Source organism: Callithrix jacchus, chromosome 5, assembly GCF_049354715.1.
Source record: "Callithrix jacchus isolate 240 chromosome 5, calJac240_pri, whole genome shotgun sequence".
NCBI classification, from domain to species: Eukaryota; Metazoa; Chordata; class Mammalia; order Primates; family Cebidae; genus Callithrix; species Callithrix jacchus.
This window is the reverse complement of record NC_133506.1, coordinates 27,676,756-27,700,180: the sequence shown is the minus strand read 5'-3', so window position 1 is coordinate 27,700,180 and position 23,425 is coordinate 27,676,756. Positions and strand designations below refer to the sequence as shown.

Genomic DNA, 23,425 nt, shown 5'->3' with positions numbered 1-23,425 from the left:
AAGTTTCTAAATTTTTTTTCTTGAAAAAACTTGATTGAGGTGACACTGATTCTTCTTGAGTATTAATATGGTGAACTGCAGTTCTAGATTTTTGGATGGACTTACTATTATTATTATTTGAGTCAGGGTCTTGCTATATTGCCCAGGTTGGAGTACAGTGGTGTGAACATAGCTCACTGCAGCCTTGACCTCTTGGGCTCAAGTGATCCTCCTGCCTCAGCCTCCTGGTTAGCTGGAATTACATATTTGCATCACTATGCCCAGCTAATTTTTTTTTTTTAATTTGTTGTAGAGATAGGGTCTCCCTCTGTTGCCCAGGCTGGTCTCAAACTCCTGGGCTCCTGGTTTCTCCCAGAATATTGGTCTTTGCTTTTGCCAGGAGTCTGGGAATGCTCTTGATTGAGATCACTTTAGCTCCATTGAGGGTTCTGGTTTATTAATGGAAATTCAGGTTCAGTTCCCTAAACTTACCATGGATGAGGACTGGGGGCTGGAGGGAACAGCCACCTGTAGATCCTAGCGCTAGCATTGGCATCAGCTCCTTGACACTGCAGATTTTTCTTTTGTATGGTGCTCACGGATCAGCTTTTGACTCGTCTTATGCCTCCTTTCCGCTTCCCTCTTTACTCCTCCTCCTTCTTCTACCATTTTTTAGTCCCTTGTTAGTTTCTCTGTGTTCTCCAAAGCCCAGCAATGTTTTAAGAATTACATTTGTTGTCATGGATCTAAGGACTAAGTTGGCCTGCAGCAGGAAAGCCTTTCAGAGACCTTAAACCTATCCCTCTCATAGAAGTTTCAATAACTTCCCTTCACGTCATTAAATTCTAGACTAAGCAGGGTGTTGATACTGATACAACACCATTTACAGAGGATTAGTTGCCTATATAATAGAATACTATATATATTACTCAAAGCTTCATAAAACTTTCATTTTGCACAGTAAATATGAATGAATAATAAACTTGCATTACTTTTATTTATGCTTATGTTCCCTCTGTCTCTGGCTTTAGAAGGTAGATTGTAATTTGTATGTTTCATTCTGGGTGCTAAGTAACTTCATTGCTGCTTTGTAGGATACTGCTGTGTAAAGCATGTAAAGAGATAGTTTATAAGGGTTTGGAAGTAAATACTTATCAATTTGAAAATAATTGGGAAAGGCTCCCTTGCGAAGAGGTGGAATTAATAAGATGTGTTACATCACAAAAGTGATACAATGTAGAGATATTCTGTAAATAAGAAATGGCTGGAAGAAAGCATAGAGGTAAGAGATAAGAAGGCATGAAAGAAGAGTATGTAAAGAGAGCTGCTGTCTGCCTTGTAAGTCAGGGATGCACTGAAGGGGAACCTTGGAAAAAGGAAACAGTAATTTTTAGATGTGGAGAGTATCGGAGATACTGCAGTATTCTGATAAAGTAAGAGATGTGCAGTGAAGGCCACCAGCCAGTCCAGGTGATGGTCTCAGGCGGTGAGCAGACCTTTTTGCCTGCCTTCCTCTCTAGTGGGAACACTTGTACCTTTTGGAAGTTGACCTTGCAGCTGCCTTTGCCTATTGCTTCAGATATGTGCACCACTTAGAGTTTCTGTTGTTGGTTCATGGAGATGTTTATCTTTTTTTTTTTTTTTTTTGAGACAGAGTCTCACTCTGTTGCCCAGGCTGGAGTGCAGTGGCTTGATCTTGGCTCACTGCAACCTCTGCCTTCTGGGTTCAAGCAGTTATTCCTGCCTCAGCCTTCTGAGTAGCTGGGACTACAGGCGTCTGCCATCATGCCCAGCTAATTTTTGCATTTTTCGGGAGAGACAGGGTTTCGCCGTGTTGGCCAGGCTTGTCTGGAACTCCTGACCTCAGGTGATCTGCCTACCTCAGCCTCCCAAAGTGTTGGAATTACAGGCATGAGCCACCACTCCCAGCCTATCATATTTTTTTTTTACTATGGTTATGACTCTACTTTTACTGTCCTTTAAATATATACTTCATCTATCATTGCTTTGTATTTCAAATGGAGATATGGGATGATGGTGTGGGAGTCCAAAACATGAATTTGCATTTACCATCTTCACTGGAATTGACATGTTTTACGTGGACTAGCCTGTTTAATTCTTTCCTTCTGAAGTAGGTTTGGTCTTCCCAGTTTTTATGAATGAAATGTTGGAGGCTTTGTAGAGTTAGGTGACTTGCCCAAGGGTACACACTTAGGAAATGGAAGAGTAGGGATTTAACCTTTAGTCTAACTCTAGAACCCATTTTCTTAACATGCTGCTGTGCTGCCTACCACTTAGGAGTGCTGGTATTATTCTGCTTCCTAAGCTGTATTTCATAGGCTGTCTGTATCAACATAGACTATTCTTTACAGTTCGTTCATTCATCAGACACATTTATTAGGTGTGAACTGTGTCAGACACACGTAGGTGCTGGAGATACAACAGGGAACAAGGCAGAGAGAACCTGCTGTCCTCATGGAAGATAAGTTAGCATTTTGTGGTGACGTGAAGAGTCTACTGTTAAGAGTGAATTTATGTCAGAACTCCAGTAATGACTTCTGAGTCACAGAAAATTCTGAATGGTTCTTTTCAGAAGGGGTATTTTGGTGATGACTCTTGAATTAGTTACCTGCATAAGGGAAAGGAGGGTTGGTGTAGAAACACAAGGTACCTGGTGAATGGGCTTCAAGATCAAATAATTCACATGACCTTGAGGACCTTCTGGATTCAGGCTTGAGAAGTTATTTATTTATTTATTTGAGATGGAGTCTTGCTTTGTTGCTCTGGCTGGAGTGTAGTGGTGCGATCTCAGCTAACTGCAGCTTCCGCCTCCTGAGTTCAAGCAATTCTCCTGCCTCAGCCTTCTTAGTGGCTGGGACTACAGGCACCTACTACCACACCAGGCTAATTTTTGGTATTTTTTGTAGAGGTGGGGTTTCACCATGTTATTTAGGATGGTCTTGATCTCCTGACCTCCAGATCCGCCTGCCTCGGCTTCCCTAAGTGCTGAGATAACCGGCGCCTGCCTCAGCCTCTCTAAGTGCTGGGATTACCGAGGGTGCCCAGCCTTGAGAGGTTATTTTAATGGTACCTGAGATTTGTTTTAATCAGGTGTAGTAAGGCACAGAAACATGAAAATGATTATTATGAAGGAAGATGTTTTAGTTATGCTCACAGTCCTTTAGAAATAGAAATGTCACACAAAGCCACATAGGGAAGCACCAGAGCAAAATCAGTAGGCAGAGAGGAAAGAGGGAGAGACAGCTACAGAACTAAGGGCAGGAGCCTTTATTGTGGTTTTTCCAGGAAGGAATGGGCAAGGCCAGGGAAGCAAACTATATAGGTTTAGGACTGTATAGTTTGAATAATTTAAGCTGACTGGGCTGTAGAGGGTGGCCCCTGATTGTCCAGTGCCTGGTCCTTGGGTGATTAGGGCAGGGACGTAGAGCCCATAAAAGGACATGGTTGGGGTTATGGATCTGGGATTGGTTGGTTTGCATATCAGAAACATGCTTTTGGGATTTTGCTAATCCGGGCCATTGAGGCCCCAGATGTCAGCACATCAAGAGTACAGCGAATAAGACAATATAATTAATTCAAAGATACTGTTTCAAGCTTTCTGCCATGGTGTATGCCATCACCTTTTACTAGAGAAATAGTATAGTTTGGAGTTATACGTATTGACAGAAGAGGCTTAATTTCAAAACTTAAACATGTTCTGGCATTAGAGTGCCACTCATTCAGATGTTCAAATATCACAGAATTCGAAATCACAGAAAAACAGATTTCTTATTCTAAATTTTATTTAAATTACCCCACCATGCTAAATTCTGTTTCTGTCTTGTCGTTAACCTTCCTAGAGACCTGAATGGGTTCTTTATAGTCTGTAAAGCACGGGCCAGGCTGGTCTAACAGTCACAGCCCTCTCCCTGGTTCCTGGTGTAGCTGTCCTTCATACTTTGTGGTTACTCTGTGGAAGGGCTCTGTTGGGCTAATACTTTGCCCCTTTACCTCCCTGTGCATAGTTTCACTTCTGCCTCTTCGTTTATTTAGTTCCTTCTTTTTTTTTTTTTTCAATTCTTGTGGCAAATTTAATAGAAGAATATGAGAATCACTCTACACATAAAACACTGCAGGCACTCCAAATCCTTACAGACATATGTGCCTCAGGATCAACTCAGACATGCAGACATGCACAGCATCCCTGCGCTGGCAGTTTATTTTAAAAAACAACACCCCACCCCCCGTTATCACAGTTTCTTTTTTGCCCATGATTTTCCATAACAAAAGAAGCTACACAAAATCTGGGGGGAAGATACTGTCTTTGCAGACTGACACATTTGCAGAGGGGTCATGAATAATGATTCCCAAGCTCCTATTTAACTCCTGAATCAGGCCCAGGAATAAACGACAATATAAGAATGAGTTTTGTTTACAGCAGTATCATAATACAGCATTGAATCATTCCAGTGCAGTGGCTGTAATTAAGTCCACAATAAAAATATTCTTAGCCCAAACCCTACGAACTAAAATCACCCAACTGCTCACGAACCAAAATGATCAATGCAAGCAGCTGTTGTCTCAGTAGTGGAAACCAAAATCGGTAAGGCTTTTCTGGCAGTGAGTATCTTGACATGAACGGCTCCCTCTCTGCTCAGCGAGGACCTGGCCGCCCTCACTGAGTCTTGGTCTTTCTTTTCATCTAAAAGGGCGGAGTGGATCCCCAGCTTTTTCAGTTCTTCCACTAGGTCCTCATTCTAGTGCATCTGCAGAAGAATGTCACAGCCCCCCACAAAGTCGCCGTTGAGGTACACTTGCGGGATTGTGGGCCAGTTGGAATAGTCTTTAATGCCTTGTTGGAGCTCCGGGTGGTCCCGCACGTTGTAGGCCGCGTAGTCGCGGACTCCACGCAGCCTCAGGATCTGCACCACGGCGTTGCTGAAGCCGCACTGGGGCTACGCCGGCGTCCTCTTGAGGAAGACCACCACCTTGTCCTTCTTCACCAGCGTGTCCAGCTGCTCCGCGGAGCCGCGGCCGCCCGCACGCCTGGACCCCAAAGGCCACCGCCGCCGGTGCCGCGCCCCCAGCGGAGCAGAGTTGTTGCCGCTCGGAGGGACCCGCTCTTCCTCGCGTGCTTGCCGGAGCCCACGATGGCCCGGGCCCTAAGCTGACCACCCGGAACCCTCCCCACAGGGGCTGCTCTTAGCTTTTCTCCCCTTCTGGCCCATTCTCTCAGGCTCTGTTCAGACACACCAGTTTCTCCTGGCAACCCCTGCTAGAAGTGTTCATTCTTTCTTGTGGACTCATATAATAGCACTGCCTGTTACTACTTGACTGTGGCTGGATGTCCATAGTTATCCCTTAATGTGGCTATGCCTTAGCTTCTTAATGAGACTGTAAAAATTCTAAATCCATGTTTTTGAGTGGAAGAGGGACAAGAACAAATAAAATGAACAAGAAAAGCAGATTCTTCTAAAGCCAGCAACCATGACTTATAATCCTTTGTGACTTTTTTTTTTATTTTCCTGAGTCTTGCTCTGTCGCCCAAGCTGGAATGTAGTCCATGATCTCAGCTCACTGCAACCTTTGCCTCCGGGATTCAAGCAATTCTCCTGCCTCAGCCTCCCAAGTAGCTGGGACTACAGACCTCCACTACCACTCCTGGCTAATTTTTGTAGAGATGAGTATTTCACCATATTGGTCAGGCTGGTCTCAAACTCCTGACCTCAGATAATCCATGTGGCTAGTGGCTACTGTATTGAACAGGAGGGCTCTAGAGTCCTCCAGTAGAGCTTTATTTCATCATCTGAAAGACTGTTTTTCATTATTAAACGCGGTTAAATCCTTAGTATCTTGTACATTTGTATCCTTGTGAGGCAGAGGACTTTGACTTAAGGTTTAGGATTTTACTGAAATGGTTTCTCTGGGCTGCTTCATATTACCATAATGCCCTTGTCTGAGAGGAATGAGCATTTACCTCCCCAGGTTGGGGAAGCATGGCTTCAGTGACCCTCTGCAAACAGAAATGAAAAGCCATGCACAATTTTATTCTACTGTTTTCGTGCATGTTTTAAAATGAAAACAATTTTAAATAAAGGCTAGTCAACTTCCTGAGGACTTCATCTCCTTACCACACCTTCAAACTTTCTCCATCCATTCCCTTCAAGATAAAGAAAACAGTTTCAGTGCACTCCAGAATGGTGCACCATGTCTCTTTGTCACCCCTCCTTTGATAGGAGATTCTTATTTGAGAAACATTGATGGAAGAGGCAGACTGCAGCAGGTGAACTACACGGCAAGTGCAGATGACACGTGGGCTTCTTATAGGACATAGAGAGAAAGAAAAATAATACCGTGCATGCTAGGTTTTGCTTTTCCTTTAGTATTGAAATTTGATTGCATGAGATTTACTACACGCCCATATGTGCTGACTCCCTTGGTTCCCTGCAGTGTGGTGGTTATGCTGGATTGGATGGCCGGACTCACGTGTGCACAGTCTTGCTGGGTGTAGTTATGTTTGGGAGTCATAATTTGACCAGTGGCGAATCCAGGGATGCAGTGGAATCTGTGTCTCACCTTAATGGAATTCGACACTGGGTCTCTTGTTCTTCGTTGCTCCAGGTGAGCTTATATAGACAGTGGATTTAGCCTCTAAATTTTTTCCTTAGAGTAGGGAAAAATAACTTTTAATGACTTTCTTGATAATGATAATATAGCTATATCCAGTACAGTGCCAGTAAGATGAAACAAATGGCTGGTTTTTGCTCTCTGTAAGCATTGCTTTTATATGCAATCCAGTAATCTGAATGCTGATTTTATTTCCCATCCAAATGCATTCATTTATAACTTTTCACATTTAATAGCACCATTTTACTTCAGATACTAATAGTGAATTGCCTAAAGAAAAACTAGAGTTATGTATATAATAGGATTACAAACAATTCTGAGATTTATTCCCTTTCTTCTTCCTTTCCTTCTCCTCCTCTCTCCCTCCCCCCTACCGCTGCCCTCTCTTCTTTTGTGGGAATTGCATATCTTTTATAACTCTTTGAAAATGAAAACAAATTAGAAGCTTCTGTGGAGGTTCAGTGAAAATGCCTGGACTGAATTCTAGGCAAGTCAACACATTCAGGCTAGGTGTCCTACAGGATTAAGTAACGGTTCCTTTTCTTTCTTTATACAATGGCTAACGCCTTTTCTTACAAGCAAATAATACGTAGCAAGGCAGCAGAATCATATTTTTACAATCAACTAGTTGCCACAGTCCCTGCTTCTCTCTGCTTTGTCATTCCTTGGTCCAGGCTGTCCAGTATGTAGCCATCCTTGCGTGCTGCTCCTCCCTCCATGCCGAGGTGAAGGACTTCCCCTACAAACCTCTCAGCTGTTACTGCTTTTTATTTTGTTTTTCCCTGAGGATCACTTTATTGTTTTTGAATGGAAGAGGGACAAGAAAAAATGAGCAAGAAAAGCAGATTCTTCTAAAATCCTTGGAATTTAAGTTCTTATTGAGGATTTCAAATATTTAGATGCTTTCGTAGATTTTGTTTTCTTTTTTTAAAATAATTATTCCAATTTTGAATGCAGCTCTTTGGTCACTGTCGTAATTCTGAGTGACAGATTGCAACTGAGAAAAAGCCACTATCAGTTCAAATTTCCTGGAGAACATTTTTAAAAGAACTGAGCTGACACAGACACCCATCTCCTATCCCCAAGGTTTCCCTGAGTTCCAGTGGCAAAGAGAATGAATGTCACTGGTTATTATGATTAGGATATTGGGTCACATTTATGACATGGGGCTATATTTAAATGCTAATAGAGGTGTATAGTCATCTGGCTTTCTTTATAATGCTCACCATACTTGTGGCTTTTACTGATGTTGAACCCTTGGTTGGGAACAACCCCAAATGATACATTATTGTTATGGCATAGTGTGATCTTTCCTTGAGACTTGCTCTGCAGGGATCACAGTAGATGGCCAAGTGGCCAAGGCACCCTTTTGTACGGGTCTCACATGTTGCCTGTGGTGGCGAATTAGCTCTATAATTGCTGCTCGGTGCTATCTCCTGTACTGGATGCTGGGGAAATAATAAAACACAGGACTGAGATCTTTTGTCTCTATAGCATGTAGTTATTCTGGTGTCTGATTTTGCTTGTGAAATAAATGTCTGTGATCTCTACCAACTAGAAGGTAGGAACAAAATATAAACACGTGGTCCATTTTGGAGAATCTTTGTGTGCACTGTTCATCGTTAAAATGTGATTATACTAATACAAAATGTTAATTATTTGAATTAGACAAGTGTTTGAATTGAAAGGAGTCTGTTTCGGTGGATGGTTTAATATCTGAACTTAGTATTAAAGACTGTATGTAGTCTCCCTTTTGCACCAAGACCTACAGGTGAGAAACTTGGGACTGACCCAACAGGATATACCACATTACTCAGTTCACCTTGGAGGAAGGGACGCTGGAGATAAGATGTTTGTGGAAGTCTGAAATTACATTCTTGTGGTTATCTGTTGCAGCGCAGATGCCCCGAGCTTCCTGACAGGCTGGCCTCTTTCACGTAGTGTGCCACTTGACTTGTTGGTAACTGACACTCTCAAGAGGAGATCCTGTGGAAGGCAATACTAGCAAAAATGCTTCCAAGAATCTTTTAAGGGCAGATGGTAGAAACTGCATTAGGACTAAAGATAGGGGAAATTCACAATGAAACTTGAGCATGGGTATTTATTGTTAGAATAGCAGGAGACATGTAGAGAGCTCTTTTCTCCTGATTTAAAATTAATCTGTTAATGCAGTTTGGGTTTTTAAAAAATTAATATATACCTTTAGGAGACAGTTATACAAAAACTTGCTATCATAAATCTATTACTTATTTTCTGTTTGGACGTGTAGTGTGGTGGCTGTTACAGAGTGACATCTAGTGTTTGATATAGTTTGTGACACTATATAGATTGGAAGGATCTGGCTTAAAGCCTTCTGTTGACTGGCTCTTCCTACAGGCCTTGGGAACTTAGTGAATGAATTTGACAGGGTGGCCAGTCCCAAGCCAACCTGCAGGTGTACAATGCTTTCTAATTTTGCTGAGGCAGGAGTTTAAATCCTCTGAATTTACGGGGTGGTAGGAACCAAGTAGGGGCATCTCACTGAGGCTTTGTTATTCTCTACTCATCACTTACGTAGAAACGGTCTGGGAGTGATTTTTTCCCCTAAAGAAATGTTGTAAAAAAAAGACGGCAACTAGAGTTAGTACCAAAACTGAAGAGATCAGAAAAATACAGTAGTTCTCAGGCAGAAAATAGAAACTTGGGTGAAATGAAGACTAGCATGGCAGATTTGGTTGTGACTGAGATCTCCTATGTAAGTTATTTTTGTGAAGAGAAGACTCCTTTTGAATCTGTTTTAGTGAATGCTTTATTCAGGGCAAAATCCACATATTATGGGTAGCATTATATGCTTCTAATTTGGGGATTTGTGAAGGTCACTGAATGTTCAGTCTGTCATTAAAAATAGAGTCCAGTGCAATGTGATTTTTTTCTTAAAAAATAGATTAGACCTTTGCATGATCCTAAGCTAAGTGAAAAAATAACCTTGAAATCTTATAAGTGCCTGCCATTCCAAGGTTTTGAATGTTGCATTTTTTGTACCTAATAAAAACATTTTGAATATCACATTTTAGTACTTAATACGGTAGTCCCCCTTATCTGCAGTTTCACCTTCTGGGGTTTTGCTTACTTGTGGTCAACCAGGGTCCAAAAACATTAAATGGAAAATTAAAGAAATAAACCATTCATAAGTTTTAAATTGCACAAGTTGTGTGGTGAAATCTCTCACCTGCTCCATTCTGCCTGGGATGTGAATCATTCTTTTGTCCAGTGGATCCATGCTGTAGATGCTAGCCATCCATCAGTCCCTTGGTGGTGGTCCTGGTTATCAGATAAGCTGTTAAGATATCACACTGCTTGTGTTCAGGTAACCCTTATTTTACTCAATAATGGCTCCAGGCTGGGCATGGTGGCTCATGCCTGTAATCCCAGCACTTTGGGAGGCCGAGGCAGGTGGATTGCTTGAGGCCAGGAGTTTGAGGCCAGCCTGGCCAACATGATGAAATTCCACCTCTACTAAAAATATAAAAATTAGCCAGGTGTTGTGGTGTGCTGCTGTAATCTCAGCTACTCAGGAGGCTGAGTCTTGAGAATCACTTGAACCCAGGAGGCAGAGGTTACAGTGAGCTGAGATTGTGCCACTGTGCTCCAGCCTGGGCGACAGAGTGAGACTTTGTCTCAAAAATGATAATAATGATACTAATGGCTCCAAAACACAAGCATAGTGATGCTGGCAATCAGCTATGCCAAGGAGAAGCTGTGCAGTGCTTCCTTTAAGTGAAAAGGTGAAAGTTCTTGACTTAATAAGAAAGAAAAAAATCATATGCTGAGGTTGCTAAGATCTACAGTAAGAATGAATCTTCCATGAAATGGTAGAGAAGGAAAAAGAAATTTGTGCACAGTGTACATAGGGTTTGTATATCTATGGTTTGAGGCATCCCTTGGGAGTCTTGAAACATATCCCCCTAGGATAAGGGAGGACTGCTGTAAAAAACATCAGTCTGTCTGTTTATTTTGTTCATTATTGATAGTATTTTTCTCCCTCCATGGCTCCGTATATTTTGTTCTGGTACTCTTTGATATTCTCTTCTGCCTACTACCTGAGACTTTGTTCAGAGCCTCAGTTTCCCCACCAAAAGTAGTCTTTTGGTCTGTGATTTTCTACCCCTTCTCTCTCCCTCACTCACCTCAGATGCTGTCTGTGTGATGTAATTATTGCCTTTAGGACAAAAGTCATACCTCCCAGTACAGCCTTCAGAACTTTCTTTGTCTGGTCTCTGCCTCCTTCTCTAGCCCTTATCACCTGTCTTTGCCCTCACTGGCAGCCTCTTACAGGTCCCCAAACAAGCATCAAGGCTTTTCATTTTTTGGTGCTGTTTAGTCTGCCTGAAATGCTCTTCCTTGCCTGGCTCACCGCTGTTGTCCTTCAGGATTTCAGTTCAAGGGTGTTCTCCCTGTGGAAGTACACCTTGTCTGTCTTCACTTCCTTGTGCATGTACTGACATCCCTCATTTTCTTACCTTTTCCCTCTGAGAGCTCTAGGTTTTAGAGCAGGAATGGTGTCTTTTATCTATTTTTGACCCCTCACATGATACCTGGCACAGAATGGGTGTTGAATAAGAGTATTTTAAATGAATTAAATAAATAAATGTTTGATTCAGAGGATATTTAATTACCTGTAGTACTACCGGTTCAACTGTCTATAGCTTAGTGATTAACAGTGCTTGGTGATAATTTCATTATACAAGTCATTTTTGCTTTTATTTTTATTGATTTGTTCTTTAACAGAACTTTTTTTTCCTTCAGTTTTTTGAGTGTAAAACTTAGTTCTTGCATTATAGGAAATTCAGGTACGTGAATTTGTCTCTATTTCAGCTTTGACCAATTTTTGTTATATGTGAATCATATTGTTGATTATTTTTAGTTTATAGTCAGTTTAATTCAAGTGTTAAAATCCACAAGTAATTGAGAATTACTGTTTTGTTTTTAGCTTGAGTGTTTAAAATACACAGCACTTGTTGGTGGACTTCCAGTGTACTGAGTTTGCTTGTGACCTGTGTAACACTTAATTTGAGGGATTTATTTGCATGGTTTAGAAAAATAACTTCGTGTTTCACAGATGTTGGATTCTGTAAAGTTTGATATTTGATATGTAGCTGTTAAACCAGTTTTGCTATAACTATATTCAACTCTTCTGTATTACACTGTATTGCCTATTTTATTTCTCTAAGTTAGTGTTTGTTAATATCTCCCATTTAAAAAGTTTTTTTCCCCTTTAGTTTCTAAAAGTTGTCTTAATGGAGTATGCCTTCATTGTTTTATTTTCATGCTATGTTGTTTGTTGCGTAAAGATTCATAAGTATTATAGGGATATCGTAAATTACATATTTAACCTATTTGAAATAATTCTCTTTGTCCCCCTTAAAACGTTTTCCCTTTGATACTAATATTGCTTTGTCTGGATGTGTGTGCACGTGAGCCTCCTTTTCTGTATTTTATTGTCAGTCCTTCTGTGTTTGAAAGCTGCCTCTGATGGACTTGGTCTTTGGTAGAGGAATTTAACCTGCTTGTACTTCCTGCTTTGTGTGTGTGGTAACCAGTACACATCTGTGTATTCTGATGCCCATTGCACTTGGTTTTAGCTTTTCTTCTAACTATTTTTTTGGGAGAAATCACTGATTTTGGCTTTATGAAATATGCTTTGTAATTTGGAAGGTACACTTCCTATTTTCATTCCAATAACTGTCTTTAAATTAACAATACTGTGTGCACTGGTTTTCTTCTAATATCAAGAATAAAGCAGTATTTCGGCCAGGCATGGTGGCTCATGCCTATAATCCCGGCACTTTGGGAGGCCAAGGTGGGTGGATTACTTGAGGCCAAGTGTTTGAGACTAGCTTGACCAACTTAGAGAAACCTCGTCTCTACTAAAAAATACAAAAACTAGCTGGGTGTGATGGCACATGCCTGTAATCCAAACTACTTAGGAGGCTGAGGCACAAGAATCACTTGAGCCTGGGAGGTGGAGGTTGCAGCGAGCCAAGATTGTGTCATTGCTCTCTAGCCTGGGCAACAGAGCAAGACTCTGCCTCAAAAAAAAAAAAAAAAGAGTAAAGCAGAATTCATGCTTTATTCTTTAACTCCATGCTTTTACTTTAACTCCATATGTCTTTTGTACTTCTCAACTATTTTAAGCAGTTTATACACAGATTATTATTTATATATATATATTTTTAGTATTTTAGTAGTTTATTGTAATATTTCCTATTAGAATATTCTTTTCTATTTTACACATTTAAACAGGGCTAATACCTCAGTAATTTCAAGAAAATGACAAACCTTTCATTTGATTCTGCTCAGGAATCAAAAAGGTACAGCACACAGGAGGTACATGATAACCTTTGTTCAATGAGAGTGATGTTAGTTGCAGACGGATTCTTGGGATACACAAGCCAAGTCGCTTGGGAGGGAGAGGAGACATAGTCTAGGCTCTCTGTATTGTCAGTACCCACAGAAGCAATTACTAGAGATTTCATTTTCTTTCTGAACACAGGAAAATGATATTTTATGCATGATCACGAACACAGCCAAAACCTTAATGGGAGGTTCTTAAGTATAAAACTTTCAGACTTCGCCTTTCACTTTACTGTCAAACTTTGTGAGGAGATAGATGCCATATACTGTAAGCGTTTGTATTCTCCATGACACTTTGAACTTAGCAAGGACTCCATAAATATCTCCATAAATAGAAATAGCAGGCCTGCACTTGTGTAAGCCCTTTTGATCAACTCTGCAATTCTCTTATTTGTTGACACCTACACGTTCACTAGGGATGTCTAGGGAGAAGCCTAAGAATGAACAAATCTGATCTCAGAGACTCAAGTCAGTCAGCCAAGGAAACCAGAATTTTAAATAGGTTATCAGGAAGGTAAATAAACATCACGATATAAATACAGGCATGAATGAACTATCAGGGCTCCATTAAATCACTAAGAACTCACAAAGGCAAAGGTATCTATCTGTTTGATATTCTTTTTTTTTTTTCTTTTTTCAAGACAGTCTTGCTCTGTTGCCTAGGCTGGAGTGCGGTGGTGCAATATCTGCTCATTGCAACCTCCACCTCCCAGGCTCAAGTGAGGTAGCTGGAATTATAGGTGTGTGCCACCATGACCCCCAGCTAGTTTTTGTATTTTTAGTAGAGACTGGGTTTTGTCATGTTTGTCAGGCTTGTCTCGAACTCCTGGAAAGTGATCTGCCTGCCTCAGCCTCCCAAAGTGTTGGGATTACAGGCATGAACCACCGCGCCCAACCAATCTGTTTGATATTCTGTTTGCATCTCTGTGAGCTGGTGGGATGGCTGGGGGTTCTCCTGGAATACTAGAAAGTGTAGTTGTACTATAGGGGATGCCCTACTGGTTCAGGGATGACAGCTTTCCTCTTGCTGCTGCTCTGATTCTTGTCTTGTTCTGTTTTTTCCTTCTCTCCATCTTTCTGTGTGCCATTTTCTTCATTCTGAGCATGGTCCCCAGTGTCGTCTTTCAGTGTATAGAACTTGTTCATCCTCTTGCCGCTGCTATTTTATTGTAATATTTTAAGGAAGTTGTCTTATGTTAGTTGTTTCAGGAATGTACTCTTTTTTATAGTCATATTAACTCTAATTATGTAAATATAGCTCACTGTCACAGTATTTATGTCCCCACACCCTTGTTTTTGGATTATTTTGATTAATCTCTGTATTTGCTGGAATATGAATTGCATAGGATATATTGAAGAAGAGAGGTATGTGGCTAATAGACTTTCAGCTCTAGAATAACTTTTTTTTCACTTCAAACATATAGCAGGTCCTCAAATAACATTTTGTTATAATGTTAATAAGAAAGTGTGCCTGGGCTCACATCTGTAATCCCAGCATTTTGGGAGACCTAGGTGGGTGGGCCATGAGGTCAAGAGATGGAGATCATCCTGGCCAATATGGTGAAACCCTGTCTCTACTAAAAATACAAAAATTAGCTGGGCATGGTGGTGCTCGCCTGTAGTCCCAGCTACTCGGGAGGCCGAGGCAGGAACCCGGGAAGCGGAGCTTGCAGTGAGCCGAGAGCTCGCCACTGCACCCTGGCATGGCCACAGAGCGAGACTCCGTCTCAAAAAAAAAGGAGAAAGTGTTCAAGGCAAATATTCTGTCTACATGAAAGAGTTGAGTCATGATAGTAAGAGGTGAGTGGCCAGGCCTAAGACAGCAAACGATCAAGTTCCCCTCTCTGTAGTTCTCCCTGGAAGCGTCTATGCAGCTGGGTTACTATGCACGTGGGTCCTTCTGAAATCAGACTATACTTGTAGCACAGGCATTCATAGAATGTTTTCTTTAAACCCAACTGCCCAGTGCTCAATAAAAATTTTCTGCATATTTATTATTCAAAGGGTCAAGTAACTAAGACCTCTGTTCTTTTAAACCAAATCTTCTGTTTCCTTCCAGGTCAGCATTTTCTTTACCCAGAGCTCTTCTGTCCTGCAGCTGGTTAGGGGAAGGGTTGCTCCCTACACTCTGCTTTCAGGTGTAACATGTTAATTGTTCATTGTTTTAGTTGATTACCTGCCCATGAGTTGTGTGTAATATTTTCTTCATTCTTCACTGTCCTAGCTTCCTAAGTGAAATTGAAATCAAGTGTGAATCCACTGGGATATGCTGCAATCATCTGATAATAATTTTAAAAAAATTTCCCACACAAATCAAAAGAAGACCAGCAGTTACAAAGTAGATGATAGCATCTTGTGTAGACTCCAGCTTACATTTCACATTATTCCTGGTCATGCAGTAGGTTCTGAAGAAAAAAGAACTATGGATAATCAGTTAAAAGAATGACAGATTCCCTGATGTGCTGATCAGTAGTAATACCTAATTTCGATTTCGAGTGTACTGTAATGGATTACCATATAGATGCAGCTGAGCAGTGAGCATTAAACAGAGCCATGTGTTTTTCAGAAAAGTAATATTTATTCACACTGTGTGGCTTTCTTGATTTTTTTTTTTTATTTTACTCTCCAGTGAAACTACAAACAAGATGTCAATAGCTTATGTGGCATTCACAGCAGTATAGCTTAGAATATTGGCTGCAGTAAACGAAATGCTGGATTGTATTTGCCCGAGTAAAAGTAGGTTTCTTCTAGGACTTTGACGGACAGGCTTAGCATTTAGACTTGGATAGTTGTGTTGAGCTTTATTTTTATTGAACTCATAGGCTTTAAACAATGGCCTTTGCGATATTTGGGTACAAAAAGAAGCATCAGTGTGGGTAATTTTTCAGCCTTTGAATTGTTGTGTAAGATTTTGTCCATTTGGGAATATTCTTAGTAGCTCAGATACTGGGCATGCATTTCATATCCAAATCTTATTAAGTTTATTTTTGAGTGTTTTTAAAGTCCATCCATTTTGTGAATCTGAAAACTTAGCCAGAAGTGGTGATAATGACAGGCCTGACCTCAGAATAAGTTGGAAATTACTTTTGTGGCAGACTGATAGTATCCCAGCATCTAGATACACATTGTCTTGATGTATTCTGTGCTTTTCTTTGTTGTGTACCAACAAAAGAAAATGAAATCAAGAAGACCGGTATGTGTTCTGGAAAACTAAAAAGCATGATTTTCACTGCCAAATTAGTTTCCCGACTAAATTGAACGTCTGAAGAACAGTGGGTATGTCAAGCATTCATCTAATCTAAGATAGATCTATTTTGAATTTTAAATTTCCTCAGCATTTCCTATATGAACTGTTTACGTGGCAAGATGGGATCAGAATATGATCCTGGGTTGTAGCTGGGCTGCCACGTCCCTTAAACGAGAATGTGTGAGATGATAGGACACCAAGTCACGGCTGTGCCATTTGCCCAGGCAGAGTGAACTGCATGAAAAGAGGCACAGAGAGGATGGGGAGAGCTCAGTGGGACCAGGCTTCCATCAACATGAGGTAGCAGCCAGCTGTTGAGAAACAGTGCCAGTAGAGAGGCCATGTCTCTCAAGTAGGGGACCCCTCTCTTAGTGCTTCAGCTTACTAATGTGCCGAGTATATTCTGATTAATAATTTGAAGAATATTGTGGCACACATAGAGATGGGCTGCACATATTCCCCTTCAAGAAAGAATGTGTTGCCCAGCTACAAGGAGTGGCGTTAGCTGATGGCTTCCAGCTCTTCACACCTTCAGCTTTCGGAAATCCCTGGTCACACTCTTCTCATCATGGCCCCAAGCCAGTAACTGCCAGAGGCAGTAGTACAAGGACCTCATCATTTCTTGTCATGATGGACTCCTCTCATCTTTGCTGTGGAGCCTCCACTAGGCTGGCAGAGATTTGTGAGCTCCACCTTGTTGTCTGAGGCTCCCCTGTCCAGTCTTGCTGCTGGCTTTTCTCTTTCACAGGTGTTAGTCCTCAATAGGCCATTTGTACTCCTAAGTCCTCCATTGCACCATGTTTTCCAGAAAACTCAGCTTGCCATTATCATTAATTTTTTAAATCAAAGATACCAAATTAAGGTCTATAGTAAGTTTTTCTGTTAAGAGAAATTTTGAGTTAAAGAACCATAAAACTTAGATGCAGCTGGTGCATGCTGTCTTCATCTCTTGAGTCTGGTGTTCCCCAGGCCATCTCCTGATTGTGCTTATTTTTGGCTCTGGAGTTGCTCATTTGGTCTGGCAGCCTAAGTCCTGGGACCCTTGTCCTTATTCTCAGTTCCAGAGGCTTTGCATTTCTTGTTTTAACCTCTTTGCTTGTGGTTTTTTCCTGTAGGTTGTAGCCCAGCTCTGTGGGTTCTTGATCCTATGTGCTCATGGGGATGATTGAGTTTAGATTCTGTTGGTAAAACAGTGCTCACCTGGGTTCTTACTAAGATACTCTGTAGAGAGCTGTTTTACTTATTCCCTTTTAATGTAACTTGACAAAACACAACAACCCAGTTTTTATATTTAGCTCCTTTTTTGTTGTTGTTCATCTAAAATTCATGTTAGTGCATATTGCAAGGGGAAGACTTATATTTTTTCCCCCCTGAAACAGCCATTTACTTCTGTTTTATTTTTTGAGATGGAGTTTCGCTCGTTACCTAGACTGGAGTGCAATGGCGCAATCTCCGCTCACCGCAACCTCCGCCCCCTGGGTTCAGGCAATTCTCCTGCCTCAGCCTCCTGAGTAGCTGGGATTACAGGCACACACCACCATGCCCAGCTAATTTTTTTTTTTGTACTTTTAGTAGAGACAGGGTTTCACCATGTTGACCAGGATGGTCTTGATCTCTTGACCTCGTGATCCACCCGCCTCGGCCTCCCAAAGTGCTGGGATTACAGGCATGAGCCACCGTGCCCGGCCAGCCATTTACTTCTATAAAATTTACAGATGGATCTGTCATGCCTGGCATTTGGTGTCTGGCTTACAAAAGTTGAGTGTTCTCAAGGCAAGAGATTAACATTGAGCTCACTTGATTTAATATTGACGTCATTTTGTTATGTGACATTCATTTCCCCACATTTGTAATGTGTTTAACTTTTTAGAACTAGTTGTGCATATAAATACTCTAAAATGATTCTAATCTTTACAATAAATAAGTATACAAACAGCTGACACATCAAATATTTCTCCTTGGATTCGAGCACGTTAGCCTTTAGCTTCTGCTTTACCTTAATTTTACCTTCTTAGCAGAGCTCCCTCAGCTCATGGATACCTCCAGAGCTTCATCTTGTCTTATTTCAAACTTTCTCAAAAGAGCTGTCATATACACACAGCTTCAGCTGCTACCCATGTCTGTTGCCATCCACATCCTACCCCTGTACTCCAGACCCATGTCTGTTGCCATCCACATCCTACCCCTGTACTCCAGACCCATGTCTGTTGCCATCCACACCCTACCCCTGTACTCCAGACCCATTTACACAGTTGCCTAGAAGCACATCTCTAGTAAGGTCGACCATTGACCCTCAAATGCCAGGATGTCGAGAGTCAAACTTGACATGCGTATTCTCCTTGCGTCTAAGATTCCATCTGGATTTCATCTCTTGGATAAAAGTGTTGCCATCTACTAAGCCACTGGGAGCCTTGCTGGAGACCTCCATTTACCACAGCTCCTCTACCCATTTATCTTGACAATTTAATCTCTTGCATATTACTATTATATGTTCTCTTTACCTGGCAGATTTTGATCCAGGCCTTCTTATTTCTCCTTTGAAATGCTACCATTGTTTCTCTTCAGTGATTGTCTCTGACACCCCTCTCAGCTGCCTCCAGTTTACTTCTAGCTGTAACCAACTCAGAGACTACACTGCTCCCTTGAGAACATTAAGCCCCCAGCCTCGCTTGCCTCTCCAGGCCCATCTCCTCCCCTTCTCACCTTCTATGAGCCAAACTGACCCTTCTGCTGCTGTGGTTTCTGTAAGACACCAAGCTGTCTTTGCCTCCTAGCATTCCCCCATGGTCTTCCTTCTGTCCCTATTCACTAGGCAAATTTAATTCATCTTCTAAGTCTCAGCTCAAGTGTCCTCATTTCAAGGAAGCATTCCATGAAGCCCCTGCTTAGGTGAAGCACTTTCCTCCTGACTTCTGTAATATTTTATACAAACGTCTGTCAGGGTTTTAAAAATTTTTTAATTTTTTTTTGCTAAATGATATTCTTTATCATCTTTTTTGCAAACTAATCATGAAATATTGGAAGGACTATATTTATTTATATCTATTTTATTTTTCAAGAGTGAAGCCTGTTGTCTGGTGTGTAGGTATTTTTCACTGAATGGGATTTGGAATGTGTGTGAGCATGTTTGAGTGTATGTCAGAATTACCATGTAGTAACACTAGATATGAGATACCTTTCAGAGTTATGGACTTGAAAGATAAGGTGACTTGAATAAACTTTCTCCAAAGAATACATACATACATTTGGCCAACAAGTTTATGAAAAAAAGTTTGATATCACTAATCATCAGGAAAATGCAAATTAAGATCACAGTGAGGTATCATCTCACACCTGGTAGAATTACTGTTATCAAAAAATGACAGGTAACAAGTGTTGGCAAGGATATAGAAAAAAGGAAATGCTGGTATACTGTTGGTGGGAGTGTAAATTAGTGCAGCCATTATGGAGAATGGTATGGAAATTCCTCAAGAAAACTAGAAATAAAATTACCACATGACCCACCAATCCCACTTCTGGCTTTATGTCTCAAGGAATTGAAATCAGTATGCAGAAGAGATATCTGCAATCCCATATTTATTGCAGTGTTAGTTGCAGTAGTCGAGATATGGAAACAACCCAAGTGTCCATCAGTAGATGAATGGATACAGAAAATGTGGTATGAATACACAGTGAAATACTCTTCAGCCTTATAAAAGGAAATGCTGTGATTTGTGACAATGTGGTTGAACCTGAAGGACATTATTGCCAAGTGAAATAAGCCAGGCACAGAAAGATACCGCATGGGGCTGGGCATGGTGGCTCACACCTGTAATCCGAGCACTTTGGGAGATCACCTGAGGTCAGGAGTTCAAAACCAGCCTAACCAACATGGTGAAACCCCATCTTTACTAAAAATACAAAAATTAGCTGGCATGGTGGTGGGCACCTGTAATCTTAGCTACTTGGGAGACTCATGCAAGGAGAATCACTTGAACCTGGGAGGCAGAGGTTGCAGTGAGTTGAAATAACACCATTATGCTCCAGCCTGAGCAACTGAACAAGTTTGTCTCAAAGAAAAAAAAATGAAGGATACTGTGTGATCTCATATATATGGATTCTACCAAAAAAAAAAAAAAACAAACTTGTAAAAGTTTGGGGATATTCTTAACTATAATTCCAAAACTTATTAATATTTTTCAGCTATTAATTTAATTTTCTCGTCTTACTGACTCGTTTACAGTCTCATCCTCTTTGTTTTCACTTTTCTTCTCAATCCTGTTCTTTATCCAGAGACTAATATTGATTATAATGAAAATGGGAAGGAGATGGTAAAAAAGAAGAAACCTGGGGAATCTGTCATTTGGGAAATTATTCTTTTAATATTTAAGAAAGGGCTATTATTTAATTAAGATAAAATTAACATTTTAGGTTTTTTCTTGTTTTCTTTTGGAGGGAATTAAACTTGGGACAATGATCTCTTAAAAACATTCAGGTAAGGAAGCTTGCCTGGGGCAAGTGAAAGAAACTGTCCATTAGAATACAGCATAAAGTGCAGTTTTCTTCTTCTAGAACTTATATATAGCAAGTAATATGGGCCTGTTATGAAAATGTGTAATTTCATTTTTTGTTTATTTTCTTTATATCTTTTTTAATAGAAAATACTGCAGTTTCTACCTGAACGAATTTTCTTTCGATGGCATTACCAGAGTATAGGTAAGAACAATTAAAATTTTTTAAGTAATATGAATTTCTTCCAGTTGAATTTTCAGTAATATTTTATATAATTGATATCATCAAGATAGCTTATAGAAAGGAATATTAATAAGGGTATGGTATTATGGTAATGAAATCAAGACAAGTCCCACCCTGACTTTGGAGACAAATATGTCTATCTCTTCCTCTGTGTGCTCCTTAGAGTATAGTTTATAGACCAGCACCATAAGCCTCACCCAGAAGCCTGTTAGAGATGTAGAATCTCAGGTCCCAGCCAGACCTCCTGAATCACAGTAGTATTTTTAACTTGGGACCTGTGGGATTCTTGTGTACATGAAGTTTGAGTATTTTTCTTAAATAAGTTTAAGAAAATTCTTTTTTTTAAATTTTAAATGGAGTCTCACTCTGTTGCCCAGGCTGGAGTGCAGTGGTGTGATTTTGGCTCATTGCACCCTCTGCCTCCTGGGCTCAAGCAGTTCTTCTGCCTCAGCCTCCCAAGTAGCTGGGATTACAGGGGCACACCATGTTGCCTGGCTAATTTTTTTTTGTATTTTTAGTAGAGACAGAGTTTCACCATGTGGGCCAGGCTGATCTCGAACTCCTGGCCTCAGGCAATCCACCTGCTTTGGCTTTCCAAAGTGCTAGGATTTCAGGTGTGAGCCACCATGCACGGCCAAGAGAATTCTTGTTCTTTAAGCCTGTATCACTGACTCAAAATTAATCTCTTTGAATGCTTTAGGATGTGGCATTGAGAGGAAACTTGAAATAAAGCAAGTTACCACAGCTGCCTTTTCTGTCCAGCTTTTAACATCTAACACCTCATCCCACTTGAATATACACAGCACAGCTGGAGTAATTCTGTGAAATGTATTTTGAATTCTGCCTTCTGTTTTAAAGAGTGCCTCCTTCAATCCCCTGCCATACAAGAGTCTAGCATTTCCTGCAGGTTTTCTTACCAGATGATCGTATTTGTGGAGAGCTTGACCTTATGATGGGATATAACTCTGTTTGATCATTCATTCATTAAAATATTTATTGAGGGAGAGACATTCGTGTGCAAAGTTCTGGGACAGAAACTAAGAATATAGCACCATTCTTGTATAGGCCTTTTGCCCAGTCGGGATAGATGAGAGAAATAATTACAGCAAAATTGTCTCTATGCAAAAAAAGAAAAGTTGAATAATTCTTTTCAGAGGAATTGAGGAAGGCTTCAAGAGAGGTAACTTTGATCTGAGCCTTGAAAGATGAACAGGTGCAGTGTGGAAAGGGTTTTCTGGGTGAGAGAACAATATGTACAAAGTTGTGGAACCCGAGAGAACGCAATGATCAGTGAATATTCCAAAATTCCAAATCCTAAATTTAGGATTATTTATGTGAAAAATGGAATTGACTCTTATAGAAATTGAATTATTTGAAGTTTTATGTTATAAATTTAAAGAAAGCAAAGTGTATATATTAAATACGTCAATTGAACCAAATGTGTAGATCATTACTTTAAGATAGTGCCTTTATCTTTAAATGTTGCAAATAGACAAAGACAGTTTTCCTTTAAATTTTAGAGAGTTGTCTATTGCATTTCTGCTTAATTGAGCCTTTGAGCTTGTGTTTTTAAATTACAGAAAAAATAAAAATTTAAATGTAAGGTATAATCTAAAGAGACACCATGGGGATTTGCGGTGCTCCACGGTACCGTAGGAATGGCTGACAATGAGAAATAACTGCATGCAGTATTTTTCATCTGAGCTACATATAATCCTTCCTCAATTTTGTTTATATCATTTGTATGAAAACTATACTCATTTTCTTAGATAGCACTTTAGAATTCTGAAGATTAGTAGGCCCTTCTCAGCATGAATAAACTTATTAGAACTATGTGTGAAAATTAATTTGCATTTGTGTTGTAGAACTTTACGTGTCTAGTAGGTAGTATGTAGTATTATTTTAATTCTGCCTAACACCACATAAACTGGCTAAAATTGCTGGTACCCAGTTTGGCAGCATCTTAGCAAGAACAGTGACTGGAGGCCTCAGATGCCTCAATTGAGATTGCCAAATACTGAGTTGCATAAGCCATCAAATAGCAGAATGTGTTATTTATCTGGTGTGAGAACAAGCTGTTGCTATAAAGTGGTCAGAATGAATCACATTTCATAATGCTGAAATATGAGCATTTGCATATAAAATTATCCATGTTTATTACTGGTGCTTATATATATACTTAGTGTTAGAGTCAAACAGGTTCTTTTCAGACAAATATATTTTTGCATGATTAATCATATTGGGTAGTCCACAGTCTCTTCTACAATGATCTTTACTAGATGTGCTTTGGAATTAGGCATTTTCAGACTTTAGAATGGCAATGTGGTATGTTGATGTGTAATGAAGCAAATAATTTAGAACATCAACACAATCTTAGCATAACTCTTCCAGGGTCTGGGCCGCCACCCACCTCAACTAAGGAAGTTATTATTTCTGTAGCTTAAG

At 40.3% G+C, this 23,425-nt stretch overlaps 1 protein-coding gene and 1 pseudogene across 28 annotated transcripts in view; one reads left to right on the top strand and one right to left on the bottom strand.

Moving 5' to 3' along the window:
• Positions 1–23,425, top strand: part of RALGAPA2 (Ral GTPase activating protein catalytic subunit alpha 2) — a 346,879-nt gene that overhangs the window by 44,868 nt on the left and 278,586 nt on the right. For all 28 annotated transcript variants that reach the window (XR_013535138.1, XR_013535137.1, XM_078371500.1 and 25 more), the window contains one exon: positions 20,884–20,941. Coding sequence is in view for 23 of the 28 variants with exons in the window: in XM_054255270.2 (XP_054111245.1) it covers positions 20,884–20,941 (58 nt within the window). In the remaining 5 variants the exon portion in view is untranslated. The remainder of the gene's footprint in view (positions 1–20,883; positions 20,942–23,425) is intronic.
• On the bottom strand, positions 4,472–16,862 carry LOC103792872 (glutaredoxin-related protein 5, mitochondrial pseudogene; annotated as a pseudogene).